At 39.8% G+C, this 22,087-nt stretch overlaps 1 protein-coding gene across 1 annotated transcript in view; it reads left to right on the top strand.

The window, feature by feature from the left end:
• FAM135A (family with sequence similarity 135, member A) overlaps nt 1-18,934 on the top strand; it is a 62,099-nt gene extending 43,165 nt beyond the window's left edge. The window contains exons 18-20 of the mRNA XM_009876218.1: nt 647-757; nt 12,012-12,125; nt 18,353-18,934. Of these exons, the coding sequence (XP_009874520.1) occupies nt 647-757; nt 12,012-12,125; nt 18,353-18,558 (431 nt within the window). The 3' untranslated portion in view covers nt 18,559-18,934. The remainder of the gene's footprint in view (nt 1-646; nt 758-12,011; nt 12,126-18,352) is intronic.
• The last annotated feature ends 3,153 nt before the right edge of the window (nt 18,935-22,087 follow it).

The following is a 22,087-nucleotide window of genomic DNA, read 5'->3' as shown; positions in this document are numbered from 1 at the left end:
AAAATAACTATTTTTCCAAGAGTTTAATTAACACATAAAGACATTTTGGGGGCTGCAAGGGCTTGGTTGCCTGCTTTTCTTTTGTTTGGCAAGGGAGATAAGATTTTCTGAAAAGCTAGTTAGCCAGCTGGCTCATTGACTAATAAAGAAGGTACAGTATCGTAGAAAATGTTATACTGTGGTATTCCTCCAAGAAAATTCCGCTTCCTTTTTTCCAAGTTATATTTAATGAATTTGATAACTCTACAGAGTTATTTTTAGAAATCTGAGAAGTAATACTTGTTGTTTAGTGCTACATATTTGAACATCAAAATGTTCTAATATTCTGAAAATTACTGACCTAGAGTTTGTATATTGTCATATAGCTAACACAATCATGTGGTTTCACTTTTTGCAAGTATAGTTATTTTTTGCAGGCAGGCCTGTGCATTAGTGGAAATAACAGGCTTCATGCTTTAATATATATATAGAGAGAGACAGGAAAGAATAATGAACAAAAATTCAAAATGTATCCAGACTTGACAGTACTGACATGAAAAAGGAAAAGAAACATCTGAGAGACTAAATATGTGGGCTTTACGTATTTTACTTATTAGCCTTCATATTTTATTGTGTGTCTATAATCATATTGTACCTAACATTGCAGGACTGTGGTTTATGCAGAAGTGGAAGAAGTCTGGTTCTTTATTGCAGTTGACATGTCGAGACCATTCAGATCCACGACAAACATTCTTATACAAACTCAGTAAAAAAGCAGGTAAGCTTTGTTAATTCTCCTTTTAAGGCCACTGTTTATAAATGTGAATAGGAAACCTGAACAAAAAAATTTGTTTCCAACAAGGTCCTTTCTGAGTTTATTTAAGTGTTACTTTGGCTTTTGTGCTGTATTCTTCAAGTAAGAAGTAAACTATTTTTGTAGCAGAGGTGGACCCTTACTGTGAGACTTTTCTTCCTAAATAATGAGCAGATATTATGAGTGCAGCCACTTTACAGATACAGATGCAGATGACATATAGATTATAGATATAAATATATGTATGTCAGCTTCCTTTTGAGCCACTAAAACTAGTGATTTCAATGTGATGAGTCAAGTACTTATCTGTCTTACCTATTCTATAAAGGTAAAATTCTGCTTTAAAGTTTTTGCTAACTAGTCTTTTATTAGCTCAGTAAGATAGTCAGGGAAAACAAAAAAATAATTTTTATAAAGGAAGGAGAAATTGTACTTAGCATAATAGCTAAAAGAACAGATGAGATTATCCGTATGATACTATTCATACAATTTTCTCTGGTTTGAGTATTTTTACTTAAGCTATTGGCTGAGAGGCAGTTTTGCCAGTGGTTAATGTGTCAGTTGAGTAGTTTCTGTTAAGCATTATAAAGATACTGAGGATTGGTCTGACAGGTATTTCTAAATGTGCACCAGCCAGGCAATTGTGGAGTGAGAGATGTGAAAAATCCAGGCACGTTTCTCCATCAAAATACCCGTACATCGTCACAGCTGAAATTTTATTGAGAGCAAAACAATGTAAAGATATACGCAGGAAAAGACTGACATCTAGCTCTTGAGGTGTTTGAATGTAAAACTCACAGGACTTGGAAGAAGCAGAGATTAATAAGGAGCAAGAAGAAAAATCGTGGATAAGATATGAATGTTGATCAAAAACTAATTTTACAAAAACTCAGGATATTTTCCCCCCCTTCTGTTCAAAATCTACTATCGCAAGATTATTTTGTTGCTGATAAGGTAATATTTAAGGCTGAACTGGTATCTAAAGGTGAACTGCAAAGTTAAAAATTATTGGAACAACCGGACTGCCATTAACTGAAGCACTCTCAATCCAGCTTTGCAGTCTTTGGAAAATAAATGTTTGATCCTAAGCAGAAGTTAGGAGCTTCTATGAGGGTACATACATAGTGGATGCTGCATAAGATTGTGGGACCCGTGTTACAGAGATAATCAGACTGATCAGTCAGTTGACTTTAAAGAATTTTATATTCCTTAGGTTTGTGTGTATGTATCTCAACACGACTAGTGGCACTGTTATTTGAGTATTGTTGTCTATTCTAGAAATACAATGTATTTTTCTTATGACAGGCCTTTATGTATGACAGGCTTTTTGAAAGACCTGGATAGCCTTGGCTTAAGTCATGATGTGTTTCAGACTTTATTCCCAATAAACTGTAGAAGGAGCCTAGAATTCTTAGGGCCCGGTTTCCTTTTTTTGCTTCCTTAGTGGAGAGATAGAAAGAGCTTTATCTTGGGCCACAGCAGGTCCTTCAGTGAGCTTGGTGTGAGGGAAAAGAAGATTTGAGGGAGGAGGAGATGTGAAAGGTTGATAGTTTTATTTAAGGAGAAAAGAAAGCAAGATTTATGCTTACCTAGAAAAGAAGGAAGAAGGCATTCCTTTGAGGGCTGAGTTAATGCGCTGTACCTACGCTGTAGGTGTTGATGTCTTTAGCTCTCTATACCTGTACAAAGCGTGCTTCTGTCCTGTCTCTTTGTTCATTCAGTGACTGTACAGTATGGCTGTGCCTGACTCTCAAACCCCAGATGAGAGGAGTTTGGGATTCCACAAACTGTACAGTGTCTCTTTGCAGATTTTTCCAGAGAAATTTGCATACTGTTCTCTGTAGGGTTTCTAAACATGAGTGTTTCCAGAAATCATTTTACCCCAGCCTCTGTGCAAGAGATTGACAACACCGTTAAGAAGTGTAGCCCTCATTTTTGCAACCTCTGTTGATTATTGTAATCCTATAGGAAAAAAGGAGCCCAAGATGCAGAAACATCTGTCGCTGCTTAATGTGGTGTCTTCTTCAGATGTTGACTTTGCAGCTGGAAAAATCCCCAAAGTAGTAAAACTTGTTACTATTTCAACTCCACTGTGTTCTAGGTGGTTTCCAGATGATCCCTAAAACTGGCTGTGGCTCCAGCAGGTGATATTTGGAGGGTCTAGGTCTCAGTCACGTTGTTGTATGGTGATTTGTGGCTCTAGTTCTCAAATTCACCAGAGAACACACCTGTTAAACACATCGTCTCGTTGCTTAACCCCAAGATGGGTGAAGTTCCTAGTTTCTGTCAATCCTGGTAGGTGAAAATACTGTTGAGCATCTCCTCTGGAACCCTTTAAAAGATGTTCCCATAAGTACTGATGCTTAGTGCCATTCAGAAACAAGAGATGTTTGCTCATATCTGTTCTCTGTTCTGAATTTTGGAGCAGTACCAGTTAACACCAGAAAATTTGCATTCATGAACACATTTCTAGTAACTCCTTTTCAGTGCTGCTTCTATCACAGCACCACATCTAGGAGGATCTTCGGCAAACTTTTGCCAGTCTTGCTCTTTCCTCCAAGTTTGGGCCAGGTTGGACTTCATGGCTGGATGTCACCTCGGGCTCTTGGACGTCACCTCAGGCTCTTGGATCTCCTAGTCAGAAGCAGCACCAGTTAGCTTCTCTGCCACTCCCAAAAATTTTTAGCTTCTTCTCTTGCCAGAGATCTCAAAAGAATCTGCTCTGAACTGAGTTCTGATGCTTTAATGCTACATACTCACAAAATACTCTCAGGCAAAGCAGGTTTTGTGCATGATAGTGCAGGAAGAAGAATTGTGAGTCTTATTGAGTGTATGCAGAATTTTCACCTAACAATAGGTTAAGACTTTAAAGAAACCTTTGCAACTGAAAAATATAAGTATATCATTAATAAATCCTTCCCTTTTATACCATGCAACAATTCCTATGTACAGTGTCAGGCTGTCATTACTTGTTGAAGTTACCCAGACCTTGGTCTTTTCAGTTTCTTCAAGTTCTTGACGTCAGTTTTCCTGCACTGTAAAAATATTTTGTTAGGATTTTTTTTAAAGCAGCTAGTAACAAACAGGTTTTCCTAAAAGTTACCATTATTTCAATGCTGCTATTTGTATATTGTAGCTCATCCTTTGATAGGAGTGAATGGTAATTATCCAGTTCTGAGATAAAAGCTGAGAGGGTGAAATCTACGTGGTTTGAACTCAAGCAATAGATGCTTATTATCATTAGTCACAGTCTGATTATTTTTTTGGGTTTTTTTTTTAAATACCTCTTACCAACTCAAGTTTTGTCATTTCCCAAAAAACTTGATGTAAATTGATTAACGTGTTGTGTTGTACCTGGTAAATATAACTAGATGCTGAGATAGTGATTCATCTAAGTGACAAAACTTGTGTTACAAAGTTGTTGTCATTAATTTTGTTAGTATCCTTAAATTAAAAGGGACTAAGTTTACCAAAACGTAGGTATCTGTCATTTAGAGTGTGTTCTTTGGATTGTTCTTTCAGAAGTATATCCAGACAGGAGTTTTGTTTGCAAAATTTCCTCACCTCTGGTTGGTTCTCATTTAGCAAGTGAACTCCGGGAACATTTCATTTTCAATTATCTGTCAAGGCAGAATGACAGATAACTTATTTTAACAATTCTTTTTATCTGTTTCTGCTGTATAAATAGGAATTGATTCTTAAAATTGTAAACGCATTTTGAAATGATTGATTCAGTAAATTGCAGCAAATGACAAGTGATGTTGATGAACTGTCTGCTTTTCTAAGGCTCTGTTTTGCTATAGCATCGTACGTGCTTTTATATACTAATGGAGTGTTGCAATTTTAGAATGTTTTTTAAAAGTCAAATATAACTCTTTCATTGCTCAGCTATCAAGTTTGTTAAAGCAGAGTCCCCTTAAAAAGTTAACTTGCAAAAGCAACCTTAAAAAGTCCGCATTTATCTTCAGGTGTAAGTATTATGAAAACAAAATTACTTTTCAGGCTATCTAATAGGTTACCTGATGGAAATAAATCTTTGTTTCAGAGAATAATACCACGTAGTGGGCATAAATTTTTTTTGGATTGTTGTTTAAAAAAAAAAATCTGGGTATTTTTTTTCTGGACTCGAACATTCAAAATTCTACAAAGTTAGAGCTATTTTCTCTCTTACAACTATTGTCATTGATAATTGCTAATGAGCAAAAAGTAGTAAGATTATTTGCTTAAAATGAAGAAAGTTAAAGTTTATGCTGTTTTTTGAACTTTAAGTTACTTTAAGCACTGGTCGTTATATGCTCGCAGCTGAGGTATTTACACTGTCCTTAACCCAGTGGAAAATTCAGTTTTCTGACCTTGCTGCTTCATAATGATAATGTTTAGAATTATGTTCTTTAACAGCAGTCTCCTTGAAATCTGCTTGTCCTGTCTTCAGCAGCTGCAGTCTGTCTGGTAGTTTCTGAGGGTCTTGGAAATGGTTGTTACTTTTGTACTGTGACAAGAAATTACACCAGGTTGCCAGCTACTAAGGACGTTTGTTCAATACAAACACAATTGTAGTTGGACAGATGAAAATATACGTGAAAATTTCTGCATTATGTTTAAATAAGTGTTTCATGTTGTAGTATTATGGATTCAATGAAAATAAGAACATAATTTTTTTTAATTTATTTGATGAGATTTTGTAGATGCAAAACTAAACAGTATATAGTCTTTTACTTTCTAATTGCTTGGCATTTAGGTGTTAGTATTGTCTACCCACTTAGCGAAAATCAGTGCTTTTTGTAACTGAACAGTTGACATTTGCCTTAAAACTTAGAAAATTGTAATTACGCAAACCTGTCTTTAAAGGGGTTACTGGGAGTGAGATAAGTATTTGAAGCCAATGTGCTTCAAATTATTTGAAATTATTATTAATCAATATCAAATTATTTGAATTATTATTATTTCAAACTATTTGAAGCATAGCAGTGTGTAGGGATTCAGTGACATGTTCTGGAATTTGCACGGCTCCTGGTTTCTGTTTCCAGTTAATATCTTGGTTTTGCTTCAATATTTTCTACAAGTGATAACTGCACCTTCATGTTTACTTTCAACATCAACTCTAAAAATCAGCTGGCTTATGAAATGCCATCTGTTGGGGTTTTTTTTGGCACGTCACCAAAATAATAATAACCAGAAATATTTTTTCTTCGAAGGGATTAGGTAAGAATGTGCATTTGATCAGTGCATTCAAATACATAATTGATTCCAGTTCGAGCACATTGCAGTGTCTGTCTGCGGAAGCAGAAAAGGGGCATCTGCAGTGAGACTGAAGGTGCTTTCAGATGGAACTCGGGCACTGTCCCCAAGCACTTCTCCCAGCTTCTCTAATTCACTTTGTTTTGGGCAAGGTAAATAGAAGAAGCTCTTCTTATTTTTTCCCCCCTCATCAATTATAATATTGTTTTACCTTATTTACATTTCATACTCAGCCACTTTACATTTTTCCTAAAAATAAATATATTCAAAGGAGTCCAGGATAATAAAACTCTAAATTCTTGATTGGTAGGCATCGCCACTGAAAAAATCTGCGCTTTCTTGCTCGTGGTACCTCAGGTGGTCTTCTTTGATGGGTTCAGAGACTCTGCCATATATGTTAAGAAATCAGCAGTGAGAGAACATTTAAACATTAAACGGTTTCAGTCTAGGAAAAATGTCAGTGACATGTAACATTTGCTTTTAGTTTGGTTTCAGACAAGAAACACACATATTTCCCTTCCAACCACTAACATTCTGTGATTTTGTGTGTGAATACCTTGCTCAGAATGCCAGTACACTGGTTAGTACAAGTTTTAAAAATGGAGTCTGGTTATGTCAGACGGCCTTTGCCTGCCGATGCGTGAGCTTGTCAGTCACCTGAAACAACATTAACTGAAGAGTCTGGAGGTAGATCCCCACTGGATGTAAATTGTGACTGACTATTTGCATTTAAGGACTTGGTGGATAAACTGACGCCAAAATTTTGGACAGAACTCACTCTCCTATCATGAATACTGCTGTGTGTCGGAAGCATGGATTGCTGAGACTGGCCTCCAGAAAGCAAACCTCAAACTGCTGTTTTCTGTCCCAGTTAGGAATTGGTCACTTACTGGCGAGAGTGCTTCCTGCAACAAACTTTAGACCTGCAAGTTTTTCTACCTCAGCTTTAGTTTTGAACCCATTTTAAGTCCCATTTCTCAGCCATAGAATATGCCCATGTTAGCACTCAGGAATGCATTCAGAAGCAAATCTCTTCATTATCTCTGTTTGCTTCCAAACGCAGTGAATCAGCTTCAGCAGCCAAGGCGTGCTGCATCCACAGGACTAGAGGAGAGCTAGTCCAGAGCAAACTCTCCTCAAAATGGACATTTTGATGGATGAAGGATTCTTCACGCCAGTAGTTTTGCTCTGCAGCTCTGTTCCTCTTACGCCAGAGTTCACAAATACAAATGTACAGCCACAGTCATTTCCAGGATGTTTTCGTACTTATGTATGTAGGCTTAGATTCATATGTCTTAACACTTCCACAGGTCTTGAACAGTGGAATTCTCAAGTGCTTGTTTATTGCCTTATCTCCCCCTTTAAAAATGTGCATTCGCCTGATCTCTTGAGAGGAGGAAAAGATGTTTGGCTTGGTTTTCATTTACATCCACGTTAACGACAGATCAGCATGGTTGACCTGGTTGCTTTTTTGAGATGTCTGTTATATACAGGATGTCAGCTTAGCTTACTTGGGGCTGTTCAGCTTTGCAGAGGGAAAAGGCATTTCAGCTCTTGAGTTGGGGGAGTGCCTCAAGTCATGATGAGGGTGAGACTAGAATTGAAATGGCATCCCTGTTGGTAGTGCCTAATCAGTTCAGCTAAAAGGGAGGACTGCCCAAGCCTCTAGCTCTGTTCCAACAACATTAGAAGAATCTGGTAGGTTCTATAGCATCTGCAGCCAAGTTCTTTAAGGTCAAATCTTCAAAGCAGACTTGGAGCTGACATGAAACTCTTTGAGTTGGTGTAAACCTTGCTCCCTGATCAGTCTTGTGAGGCTGCAGCTGAAGGTCTGAGTTTCCTTGCATCTGTATCGTGGCATCTTAATCCGAGACCTCAGTTGACTCAGGATCTTAACACTTTAATTTTTGGGATGTGACTCTAGCTGTATGTGTGATACATTGACTTCAGAAAGCAACAAGGAAGACCAACTGTGGGAGGTGGCTGCCTGCCAAGGCATAATTTTTGAAGTCCGTATTTCCAGACTTCATTTATGGCAGAGATTCCAGATCACAATTTCCAAACAAGTAAAGTAAATGGACAGAATCATAGAAGACTTTGGGAGTGTTATACCTGGACAAAACTTGAGACATTTTCTTTGCGGCAAAGCAACCAGATATGACCCTGAGCTACGTGATCTAACATCAGTTCCCCCTGACTTTGGGCATGTGGGTAGGATCAAATGATCTCCGAAGGTCCTGTCCAACATAAATTACTCTATTATAGGATTCTGTGATTAGTATATGCCTAAGAAAAATGGCAGCTTACTTAATGCAATCAGATTGTTGAATTTTTTTTTTTACTTTTTTTTGGGCTTATCGTAAGTGATTGTTATTTTATTATGCTCAAGAAATCTGTGGTATCCACAGTGAATATTTCCCATTGCAAATAATTGAAGCCTTGTTTTGAATTAATTAAAGGGTGGTGGTATGGAATTCTGTCACACCTTTTGTCATGCAAGTCTCACAGAGAATCAGCAGCCCATTGAACCTGTGGCTCCGTCTCCCATTCCCTGCTTGGATGTTGACTGTAGCTAGAGGGCAGACTTAACCTCTGCTTCTCGTGCCTGAACATACACAAAAATGTATTCCTATGTGATTGACTTGTATTATGTGATAACTTATGAGTTACCAGGTCTTTATAACTGCTGTTCCAGACAGGTTTTTCCACTTGGAAAAATGGTTCATGAATTTATATACATCTCATTAGTTTAATAATGACTAATGCACTGACAGGCAGGAATGGCATGAAGGTTAAGAATTACAGAAATTGTGCTAGCTGTGTATGCTTAAATTCACTTTAACTGAGATTGATAAAAATTTGGAAAGCCCACTAAAGGTTCCTTATTACAGGAAAGAACATTCTGTTACATGGGGACAAAACTTGTTATTTCAGCAGTGATCTTTCACTTGGGTTGTTCTTTTCCAAGCTCTCTCAAATCCTGTTGAAAAATTTTGTCAATACTTTCTAGTTAGTGACAAACCTCAAGTTTTTTTATGGTATTCTGCAAAAAATGTGTGATCTATTCAGTGGATAATGTGATGAGTTCAAGTGTTTTTAAAAAGTTCTGATAGAATTAGCTTTTAATCTTCTAGCATTTTCCTGTAACTGCAGCAATCTGGAAATGTTGGCCTAATTAGATTTTGGGGTTGGTTTCTTAATTCAGCAGAAGAAAATTTTGCTGCACAAGAAAAAACGGTTCATTAGTTACTTAGAATATTTTTAAGTTTGGCATTTTGTTTTTAATACAGTACATGAGACAGATCTTGTGTTATATGCATTGTGGGAAAATAAAGATGTGGATCATAGGAATTAGCTGTATTCTTGTTCACAATTTATTCATTAATTTTTAATTTAATTCAGGGAAGAAATATCTAACGTCTAGGAAGTAAGTGAAAGAACAACGTGTAAAGATGACTGGTGGGCCATTTTTTACTGCTACATAAATGAAAGATTGTGATAAGTTGCGTCTTGTCCACAAGTACACTTAATTTAAGGCATGGTTTAGCACTGCACACTTCCATATGAGAGATGATTCTGTGTCTACGTCCTGAATAGTCCCACAGCCTGTGTGGAGAGCAGGAAGGGTGCTCTTGAACACCATGTGGTTCCTTCTCGTTGACAAATGGGTTGAGTTACCCCAGGTTGTAGAAGTCCAAGGGGTTGCTGGGTTCTGTACGTTTGCATACATACACATTGTGACTCCTCTTTTCCATCCATATAGTCGTATGAACCACGTCTCACATGAACCACGTCAAACAGCTTCTTGACGGAAGACTTGAACTTTTTTATTCAAAATAGGAACAAAGAGGTATCCAAAGAAAAAACACCCAAGCACACTTAAACAGTAAAACACATGCTAATGAAATATCCTGTATGCCTTCTCTGCTCCCACTGAAGATTTCCCTCAAATGTTTTTTTGTAAAAGATTACTAATGGTTATTATGTCTAAAATGAAGGGAAGCCCGAGAATATAAAGCACTAAACATGAGTCACTGTGAGTGAAAGAGGATGCCTAATTTATGAGACTGGGGTGTCCTGTGTTTGGTTTCAGATTAGTGGTGTGGTTCTTTTTGTCTTATATCACTTGTGAGGATGAGGAGAGTCTATTTTAAATGTTGATTGATGTAAACTGATGTTCCTTTAAAGATTCTCCAGGATACTCTTCCTTCTTCAGGTTGATTAAAAGATCTAGGCAGTCTGCTTTCTCTAGGGAGAGCAAGTATCAAAAAAAACTTAGTACAAGATGGGCAGAGTCCTGAGGAATTTACGAAACTATTACAGATTAGTCTGCAGACAATTCCTATCCTTGATATATTCCAACTGCATTCTTTTAAACTCAGTATAAAGTTTTGGAGCTGGCATCTGCATCTTTGTGTAGGATTTACTGCAGTCATTTTTCATCAGATATCAAGTAAAAGACTCTGGTGATTTAGCTGATCTTTTGAGACAGTGTTGTTTTTCAGTAGGCACAGGCAAAAAAAAAAACCCAACAAATGGATTTCCTGCATTTGAAGAGGAACCAGGATCTAGTTTGGATGCATTTTCTCTATGTTTTTATAGATTTACAGAATTTACTTATTTTTTTCAATTTTCTGTGAAATCTGGGGAGATTCCTGTACTGTTTCATACACTGAAGTTCAGCATTGTTTCTGTAACTGACTTGGTTGGCAGATACAGTCTTAATCACAGGGAGTTTACAAAATATTGAAAATTAGGGAACAACTTCTGAAAAAAGGAAAGATTTTTCTCTTTGGGCTCCACTGATGGCTTTAGGAACGGGTATGTATTAATACTTAGTATGTGTTCATACTTAGTATGTATTCAGGCTGAACAAACCGGGGAAAATAGAATCTAGAACTTGGTCCTGGCAGTATAGCTTCTGAAAAGCAGATAGGAAATATTTCCTACACAATCAGATTGCTTTTTTTAATGAAAGAAAAATTGGATTTGTAGAGGTTGACCCAGAAAATGTTTGCTGCAGATTCCAAGAAACACCTTTGAAGAATGACTTACCTATAGTATTCCTATAATGCTCAGAAGGGCCTAAGTATATTTCATAAATCAAAAACTTACCGGTTACAGGATCTGACCATTATTCTCCAGAAATTAAAAGTCAGGCTAACAGCACCAGTGCAAAACTCATTAGCACCAGCACAGAGAGAGTTAGATCAAATCTGCCAATGATGAGATGCAAGCACCAAAGAAGTAAGAGATTCCCAGAGAACCATTCAGCTGCTTTTCATACCTTTACATACACCTAAACTGGTTTTGCCTTTGTGTTTAACTGTAGATGACCCTAATATTCAGAAGGGCAAAGTTCTAAGGCAGCCTCTTTTCCTAAAATGCTCTTTTGGATTTGGCCTAAAGCAGATGGACAGCAGCAGAAATATGCTGAAGCTTTTTAGAGAAAACACAACAATTAGATGTCTTAAGGACTGTCAGTCTCATCATTATTAGAGGTTCCTACCTTTACCTCATCTTACTGTTACAGTGCTCATCCAAGAAGTAGGACATCTGGCTTTAATTCTGTTTGGGGAGGTGCTATGAGTGGACCCAGTGCCTGAGCTCGAGCTAGCCAGACCTTCTGGTGAGGCAGTGCCTAACAGAAGCACCTACACTAGGTGGTCTCTATTGTGTACTTATTGACGCTAGACATTAATTAAACATGCGTAACAAAGGGTTGAACCATGCTCCGTGTAGGTGAGAAACAACACAGTTTGGGTCACACCTAAAAGTATTAAAATATGTACTGAGGAAAGGCTGGTACCCAGCATCACTTCATTCTGTAGCTCTACCTATTTGTGGTTCATTTTTCTTCATTTTTGTGCAAGATGTTGTAATAAACGGGTGCCAAATTTCAATTGTAAAATGTTTAATTGTTCTGTAGTGATTGTCAAGGGATTCATTATAATAGATGCCTTTTTCTCCTCTCCTATAGGTCTTCATTACTTCAGAAACATCGTCTTAGTAGGATCTCTGCAGGATCGTTACGTTCCTTATCACTCTGCTCGCATTGAGATGTGTAAAACAGCTTTAAAGGATAAACAATCAGGTAATCAATATCCTGCAAAACAAACACAACACTCAGGTTAAACGTCATAGGTCTCAAATTCGTCCCATTTAATTTTAGGTGCTTAACTGAAGCACCTCTATTGTGTGTTTAGACATTCGGGGCTTACTTTGTAGTAACAGAGAAAATACATGTGGGAGCTGAATTGCTTTCTGGATCTGTCCTGTTCTATTATATGCAGAAGAAGATGAGTGAATAAATTTCTAGCTATAGACTTTGCTGAAAGTTAGGTGGGATGATGTTATAGAAGAGTCAGGGAAGATTCTCCCACCAGTTCAGACTGGATGCACTTGCTTTCTGAACTCCTTCTTGGAGAGGATTCTTGGCAGTTTCCTAGGGACTGGAACAGCTATTCCCCCATAGCCTGTGTAGATTGTCTTCCTTTTATTTTTGACAATTTTCCGCCACTTGAGTCGACTTGTTTTTAAAATTTAGGTTTTCATGCTTACTTAATAGTAAGAACAAAAGACACAAATAATAAAAATAGTTATTCCCTGGTTACACTTTAGCTCAAAGCAAGGGTCAATCCATGTACAATTCTTAAGTATTAGATTATGTTTCACTTTGCTGCTGTTGAATTCTCATGCAAGGTTAGGGGTTCTGCAGTGAATCTGCCGGTGGTGTGCGAGTTTTCTGCTGCAGTTAAATCCTGGTTCCAATTTTAGAGCAGCCGTAGTTCTTAAGTGAGAGTGATAGGTTCAGACTGTTTCCTCTTCTGCCTTTTTCATTTGTGAATGATGAATGCAGAAGTCTTTTCCTGTTGTCTGGCTGCTGCTTTCACTGCAGCAGAGCTAAGGCATTTCCCCGTGCGACCGGATTATCTTCCAGGGTATGGGCCCCGCAGTGTACCACTGATATTTGTTCTGGCAAATGCACAGCCTCTAGTAGTTTCCTTATCTCATTTCCGTTTGCCACTTCTTTTCCTACAGCAGTCAGAAATCTTCTCCTTCCACAGCATTGCTGTAGCATGACACACTCCAAAAGCTTATTGGGAGTCTGTATAAATATTTACTTGCTTTTTTTTTTCCCTTGTTTTTCCACTTGTGTTAGGACTGTCAGTTCTGCTCCTTGCACAGCTGTTCTTTGCTGGTAAAACTCTTGAGAGGTGGTAGAAGTCCCATCCTTGAAAGCTTTTAAGGCCAGGCTGGATGGGGCTCTGAGCAGCCTGATCTAGTGGGGGATGTCCCTGCCCATGACGGGGGGGTTGGAACTAGATGATCTGGAAGGCCCCTGCCAAGCCTGACAATTCTATGATTCTATGATTCTCTCACTGGTTCATCATCCACCACTGCATATCATCACGTGCTTCCCATCCTGGTAATACCAGGAGCCACTCACATATAAAGTTAAATCAGGGTTTAACATGGGCTCATCTTTTAAATCCTTTTGCAGTTTACTGGTAGTCATAATGCCTTTCTCACGGTCATAGCAATCCTGAAGGCAAAGGAGTCCAGGAAAGCTGGACATTCTTAAAGAAGGAAGTCTTAAAGGCACAGGAGCAGCCTGTCCCCATGTGCCAAAGAAAATGATCTGGCAGGGGAGAAGACCAGCCTGGCTGAACAGAGAGCTTTGTCTGGAACTCGGTGGGGAAAAAAAGGAGAGTTTATGACCTTTGGAAGAAGGCAACTCAGGAGCACTACAAGGATGTTGTGGGGTTACACCAAAGGCCAAAGCCCAACTAGAACTTAATTTGGCCACTCCTGTAAGAGACCAAAATGTTTCTGTAACTCCATCAGCAAGAATAGGAGGGCTAAGGATCCCCTGCATCCTTTACTGGATGCAGGGGAAATCATAGTGACAAAGGATGAGGAAAAGCCTGAGACACTTAATGCCTTCTTTGCCTTGGTCTTATTAATAAGACTAGTTGTTCTCTGGGTGCTCAGCCCCCTGAGCTGGAACACAAAGACAGGGAGCAGAATGAAGCTCCCACAATCCATGGGGAAATGATTAATGACCTGCTGCTCCACTTAGATGCACACAAGTCTATGGGGCCAAATGGGATCCACCCAAGGGTACTGAAGGAGCTGGCAGAAGTGCTCACAAAGCCACTTTGCATCTTTTATGAGCAGTCCTGGCTGAGGAGGTCCCAGTGGACTGGAGCTTATCAAATGTGATGCCCATCACATCAACATTGAGTGTTGATCTGCTGTGGGATAGGAAGGCTCTTCAAAAGGACCTGGACGGGCTGGATTGATGGGCTGAGGTCAGTTGTGTGAAGTTATGAGGTGCCAAGAGCCAGATCCTGCACTTCGGTCACAACAACCCCAGGCAGCGCTACAGGCTTGGGGAAGAGTGGCTGGAGAGCTGCCTGGCAGAAAGGGACCTGGAGGAATTGGTGGACAACCGGCTTAACATGAGCCAGCAGTGTGCCCAGGTGGCCAAGAAGGCCAACGGCATCCTGGCCTGTATCAGGAGTGGTGTCACCAGCAGGAGCAGGGAAGTGATTGTGCCCCTGTACTCGACACTGATGAGGTCACACCTCAAGTCTTGTGTCCCTTTTTTTTATAAGAAAGACATTGAGGTGCTGCATCGTGTCCAAAGAAGGGCAACAAAGCTGGCGCCGGGTCTAGAGCACAAGTCTTATGAGGAGCAGCTGAGGGGAGACGGTATTGCTCTCTATAGCTACCTGAAAGGAGGGCTTAGTGAGGTGGGTGTTGTCTTTTCTCCCAAGTAACAAGCAATAGAATGAGAAGAAATGACTTCAAGTTGTGCCAGAGGAGGTTTAGATCGGATACGAGGAAAAAATTCATGGAGAAGTCTGTAAAGCATTGGAACAGGCTGCACAGGGAAGTGGTTGAGACCTCATCCCTGGAGGTAGTTAAAAAGACGTATAGGTGTGGTGCTTGGGGACATTGATAAGTAGTGGGCCTGGCATTGCCAAGTTAATGGTTGGACTTTGTGATCTTAAAGGTCTTTTCCAACCTAAACAATTCTGTGGTGTGGGCGGCCATCCTCAAGGTATTGCGTCCTCAAGGTATTAAAAGGCTCTAAAATTCTGTTATCTGCCATCAATAAAATAAGTTCATACCTGTGAGCTTGTTGTGGTTATAAGTCCTGATTTGCATATCATTTCAATAATATTTCCACCTCATCTGGCACAAATACATTTAACTGGTGCCCTAAAAATCAAAGGATGGCTTTTTTTCTACTATCTTGGCTGCTGCTGCCATTGCTCTTTAGACGGTGAGTAGTGCCATTTGTAAACAGGATCTGACTTAACTGAGTAATATGCTACAGGCCTCTGATGTGGTCCCAGTTTCTGCATAATCATGCCGCTGGCTACTCTCTTTTCTCTCATGAGTATGCAAATTAAAGGCTTAGTGTAATCTGGTAAGCATAATGCCAGAGCAGTCATTAAAGCTCTCTTTACAGTTTCAAATGCCCGCCTTCTGCCTGGGCCCCACACCAGGGGTTCTAATTCTTCCTGCCTTGTGACTTCAGTTAAGGGCTTAATTAACTCCCAGAGTCATGGAATACACGGTCTACAGAATCCTACTTGTCCTAAAGCCCCACTTAACTGCTTTTTTGTTACTGGCTGGGGTAGGTTAATGATTGCTTCAGTTCTCTCTGGATCTATTAACCTCTGCCCTTCTTTTAGGATAAATCTCCAGTATTTTACTACTGTTTGGCACAGCTTAGATGGCAATGCATGGTCTCCCTTTTCTGCCAATTTTGTACATAAGTGTACAGTGTCTACCAAACTGTTACCTTTGGAATTACTCACTATCAGCAAATCTTCTAAATGCAGCACTGATACTGAATGTCTCAGTGGTTGTGTCTCTTCCAAATCTGTTTTCAATATTCATGAGAATATAGTTGGTGATCCCACAAAGCCCTGTGGCAGTTTTGTCCAAATTAACTGTTTCCCTTCCCAAGTGAGAGCAAATAGTAGTCAGCTTTCCACTTTGAACAGTATACTGAGAAATGCAGCAGTTAAATCTATAACTGTAAAATTTTTTGCCCAATGTGGAATTTGTAATAAAATGGTTGACAGATCTGGTACCACAGGATGTGGTGCTATCATAGAATCATAGAATGCCTTGGGTTGGAAAGGACCTATCACATGCTAATTGATTTTCCTTAAGTCCTATACAGATCTATACTCCAGATTATCCTCCTCATCAATTCTGTTTTGGTAACAGGCAGTATTGGGGGTATTATTCGGGGATTCACATTCTCATTGATTACCATCCCTCATAAACCGTCAGTTTGGTTGGAATACTGGGGCATGCTTGACTTGGGATGGGATACTGCTTCACTGCTAGTAGAACACCCCCCCCTTGTTTTTTTATTTGCACAGTTCACACTGCTTTTAATAACCCTACACCTGTACTTGTCCAGCTCCAAAATATTTTTGGAACTTCCTTCAGTTCTGAGGGTACTACAAATTCATTTCTGGTTACACTTTCCTTTCTCTTTTCCTTTTTAACATATATCCCCATAATAATCTGTCTCTTCTGGTGCTGACCTGATTTCCCTATCCAAAGCCTGCAACAGGTTTCTTCCCAAGAGACACATCAGAGTCTTCACCTAGTGCAGATTTTCCCCATATGCTCTGATTTCTAATAGTCACTTAACAAAAATTTAGTCAGAGTTCTCATTGCTTCCCCCGCTACACCCTGTAGCAAAACTTTTTTACGAGACCCTTTGGGTATGTAATTTAGAAGGGATAAGGTTGCATAAGTGTCTACCAACAATTCTTTTTTTGCCTTCCATTTTCCCTGTTTTATGTCCCTCATGATCTGATTTTGCTTTCCAGAGGATGTACCTCATCAGTACCTACCCTGGTCTTTTTTCTAGTTGCCAGTAGCTTGCTCAGGGTTGCTGATCGGATCGACCCGTTGGTCTGTGTGGCCCCCTCATATGAGGGTGCTGAGGTCAGTCCCATTGCAAGTGTGCCAGACTCTTACAGAAACAACATTCACAACTTTACCCCCGGTGTCTCTGCTGCTCCCCTGTTATGGGACGTTCAGCTCTAAGTCAGTGTGATCCCATCCTCCCCCTTCTGTCCCCACTCTGCAGGGTTTTTGCCAACACTGCTGCCTACAAATTCACCTCCTGTTCCTTTAACTTCGTCTTCACCTTCTGTTCCTCCATCTTTCTCTTCCATCATATACCAGTGTGGCTACACTCAGTATTTCTTGTAAATTTTCTCCCTGCCAACCAAACAAATGTTTCTTAAACTATTTTTGGATGTCTGGGGCCGCCTGATGCACAGTTACACGGATGGCCAGTGCTTTATTAAAATTCTGAAGGGTAACCCCTCATATTTTAATAAAACCTGAGCCTTCCCCAGTTATCGCTGGGTGCTCATCCAGTCTCTGCCTGCATTCCTGGACCTTTGTCCGATTCACCCCCACCTGAGCACACACCCACACCACTTCTACGAAGTTTTGTACGGCTTGCTCGTGTGCAGCTTTTAGCATTCATGTCATAGTTGCGATTCAGGTTATTCATTGGCCAGGAGATCCATCCCCTTACAGCTCTCGGAGCTAACTCTGCATCCTTCTGAAGGATCTGCTCTTGTTCATCTGCTCTAAACAGTTTTCTCAGTCATGCTTGCCCATCTCCCCAGCTGGGGTTATATCCAGTACATGTGTTTGAAAAACGTTGAGCACATCTTTGATCTCAACCTTGGCGTTTTTAACTTCCCCAAGCAGCTGAGTCCCCTCTGGGGACCAGGGGTGATGGTTGTAAAATGCTAATACCAGCGTGGGGTTTGGAGGAACACAGCTCCTGGTGTGTTACTCCTTGAAGAGGGAGCACAAATATCTTGGATTTTTGAGTACATGAAGTTATAGTGCCAAGCACATGGGCGGTATTTAGTTGAGGCTTAATACTAGCACTGAAAGAAGAGGTAGTTTTCCCATTTTCAGCGATGATTGGTCATATTGACTGTTGAGATATCATAACATGACTACATTCTAGCATTATATATTAACAAATGTCTCTTAAATAATGTAATAAATTAATACCGTTGAGGACATTCTGACTATAAATGTACAAATACTAAAATGCATAGTTTGAATTTTTTTCTCCAGCATTTCTGGGGAAATCAAACTTCCTGTATATTCCATCTTAACAGAACGACAGTGTAGCACGTATCATTACCTCTCTTAACCTAGAATTTATTCATTTTGAGTTCAAGGTCAAAGAACTGTATGTGTTTCCGGTGATTCACACAGTACAACTTTTCTTTTCCTCTGCAGGACCAATTTATGCCGAAATGATCCAGAACCTGCTTCTACCAGTTCTTCAAAATAAGGAATGTAATTTGGTTCGTTATAATGTAATTAATGCATTACCCAATACAGCAGATTCTCTCATAGGGAGAGCTGCACACATCGCTGTTCTTGATTCAGAAATATTTTTAGAAAAATTCTTTCTTGTTGCTGCCCTAAAATATTTTCAGTAGAGAGAAGCATTGTAAGAAACTTGGTTGTTACCTCATTAACAGATGAATTAAATAATACGTGGTATTAAAGTATAGCTGCAGCTGTATTTTAAGAGATATTTATACTTTTTATATGGAAGATAATTTATATCATCCACACTTAGGGCTTTTTAACATCAACTTTACTTTCTAGGTAATGTGGCTGTGCAATATTTTTTTATTTTGTTCTTTTTACTTTTCTATTTTTCTTAATTTTGGGTACCTAATTATTTGAGATTAAAGCACAGTGCGTACTTTTGGTTTATTATTGGCTCTTAGATTACAGAAGTCAATGTTACTTGGCGACATTTTACAAGAGGCTTTAGATGCCAAAATAAATTAAATTTTAAAATTCTAAGAAGGTCTTACAAGTTCAGTTGTCGTATTTTAGCATTTTAGGAAGTTTAACTGGAAACACAATGAGCTGCTAAAATACCGGATGTTTGAAGATGACTCTACCTGTGGGTCTCGCAAAGACCGTGACCGAGTTGTCTGTTCAGATATCACTACAGCTTAACGTTTTTTTTACAAAATCATTACTATAATTGTTAGATATGTTATGCCTGTGGGAATATATTTTCTACCGATCTCAAAACCACATTAGTTTACATACTCCATTTTATTACTGGACCTTTAGTTTTCAGAAGCAAACAGCAACTAAGGATTTTGAATGTTCCATGATAGCTGCCTTCAAATAATCGGGGTTTTGCAAACTGCATTAAAATTGCTCCCGACTCCATCAGTTCTTCAGGTGAATACTTCCGGTGAATAGGAGCAGCTGTAACGGTTTAAGCCCACTCAGCTGGCAGCTAAACGCGGTGGAGCTGCTGCTCACTCCTACCTGACTCCCTGGTTGGGATGGGGAGGAAATAAAAGGACTCAAGGGTCGAGACAAGGACAGAAAGGGCTCACTCGTTACTTAAAGCCCCACGTAAAAACCAGAATTGACTGGGGGAAACAACGCCAAATTAATTTAAACACCACCAGTAATGTACCGATCAAATCAGAGTAGGATAATGAGAAACAACCAAATCTTTAAAGACACCTTTCATGCCCACCCCTCCCTTCTCCCCACGTTCATCTTGGCTCCCGATTTCCCTACCTCCTCCCCGCCAGCAGCACAGGGAATGGGGGCTGCGGTCAGTTCATCATGGGGAGGAGTCCTCACTCTTCCCCTGCTCCAGCGTGGGGCCCTTCCCACAGGCAGCAGTCCCCCACGAACTTCTCCGACAGGAGTCCTTCCCACAGGCTGCAGTTCTTCACAAACTGCTCCAGCGTAGGTCTCTTCACGGGCTGCAGTCCTCCCAGCACAGACTGCTCCAGCGCGGGCTTCCCTCAGAGTCACGGCCTTCTTTGGATGCAGTCCCCTGCTCCAGCATGGGGTCCTCCAGGGACTGCAGGTGCGATTCTGCTCCATCGTTCATCTCCCTGGGCTGCAGGGGCTCAGCCAGATGTCACACCACAGGCTGCAGCAGCATCTGGGCCGGCACACCTTGCGCTCTCCTTCTTCGCTGATCTTGGCACAGTCCGCTTGGTTGTTCCTCTCACATCCCCTTTGTCTCCTCTGCTCCAAAACAAAAGAACTTGCCCAGCAGCTCTTTCCTCTCTTTAATGTATTTATCCCAGAGGCACTGACTGGCTCGGCTTTGGCCAGAGGCGGGTCCTGCTTGGAGCCGAGTGGACTTCTAGAAGCTTCTTACCAGAGCTGCCCCTGTAGCCCCTCTCCTGCTACCAGAAGCCCACCAGAGACAAACCCAACACAATGGTTTTACATCGACTTCCTTGTATGTACGTAAAATAAGTGTTATAAATTCTGCAATACTTTTATGAATTTAAGCAATTTTTAAATATTGTTGAAATGTTTTATTGACTACAAAGTATTGTAAATACAAATCGATACATCTTCAAATGGGACAATATTGTAAACTTTACCCGTTGAGTGATACAGATGAAATGTTTTTGATATAAAGGAATGTTAAAGGTCTATTGACTTCCTACTGGTGCTGAATAGCATTAAGTTTGGTTTCTTCTTCCTTCCCTTCTCTGTTTAAACAGTAATTCACTAAATGTGGAGGGGAGTTACATGTGCATTCGCTAATTGTAATGAACGTTTTTTTGAAAAATATAAATTTGTTGTATAATGCATGTTTATTTTTAGCATTGTGTTATCGCATCTGGTGTTAATAAAATAAACAAATGACTCTAATGGAAGCAATTAAAGAAACGGAAAGGTTCTGCTAATTACCAAAATCCTGGGAAGGTTTTTTTTGTATATATTTAATAATTTTGTAATATTTGAAATGAAAATAGCAATAATAGTTTATAATGAAGTTATTTTGCATTTGATATGGTTTGTTTTATAATACAATCTTTGTAATATTTTTTTTCTATATAGCTTACAGGATGCTCAAACGAGCATCTAGTTTGGCAGTGTACACACTTAGAATATTTTCATTAGAGTTGTCTCTGCTCTGGTGAGACCCCACCTGGAGTACTGAATCCAGCTCTGGAGTCCTCCACACAAGAAGGACATGGACCTGTTGAAGCGGGTCCAGAGGAGGGTCCCAACGATGATCAGAGGGCTGGAGCACCTCTCCTGGGAAGAAAGGCTGATGAGAGGCTTGGGGCTGTTCAGCCTGGAGAAGAGAGGGCTCCAGGGAGACCTTCTAGTGGCCTGCCAGTGCCTAAAGGGGGCCTGCAGGAAAGCTGGGGACAATCTTTTTAGCAGGACCTGTGGTGACAGGACAAAGGGTAATGGTTTTAAACTGAAAGAGGGTAGATTTAGACTATATAGAAGTCTTTTACAATGAGGGTGGTGAGACACTGGGACAGGTTGCCCAGAGAGGTGGTGGAGGCCCCATCCCTGGAGACATTCAAGGTCAGGCTGGATGGGGCTCTGAGCAACCTGATCTAAAGATGTCCCTGCTCCCTGCAGGGGGGTTGGGCTGGATTTACAGGTCCTTTCCAACCCATGCATTCTATGGTGACTGTACACAAGTCGTTATGACAGAAAGATGTCTCAAATACCACTGTGACAGTGTCTATTTTTATTAATAATTTTTATTATGGTCCAAATATTCTAAATATTTAAATTATATTTTGACATCTCAACTGGCTTCTATTTAACACTGTTACAGTAGTTGGCTAGTAGCTTAATTTTGAGTATAGTTTTAGGGAGCTATATCTACAGAATTTTCCTTGATTTCACAATGAGGAAGTTAAACTACTTAAGTATGTAAATATCTAGATGTTCCTGTTGCTATTTAAAAATTTCTGTCTTTCTGCATCTCTCTGGAAATCCAAAAGTGTAAAGCATGCTTTTGTGATTAGCAAAGGAGAAATATCCTGGCAGAAATAGCCACTTGTTTTGTTTTATTTAATAGTAGATTTCCATCCATTTAAGGATGAAATTGGTTCATTCTTTGAGGAAAATGGATGGTGCAGGAAATCCTGTGATATTTGCATGTACCTTTACCAAGGAACAGGGCAAATTAAGAAAATGTGAAATTTG

This window comes from Apaloderma vittatum, unplaced genomic scaffold (assembly GCF_000703405.1).
Source record: "Apaloderma vittatum isolate BGI_N311 unplaced genomic scaffold, ASM70340v1 scaffold179, whole genome shotgun sequence".
Lineage (NCBI taxonomy): Eukaryota > Metazoa > Chordata > Aves > Trogoniformes > Trogonidae > Apaloderma > Apaloderma vittatum.
Note: the sequence above shows the minus strand (reverse complement) of the source record. Positions and strands in the feature narration are given on the sequence as shown.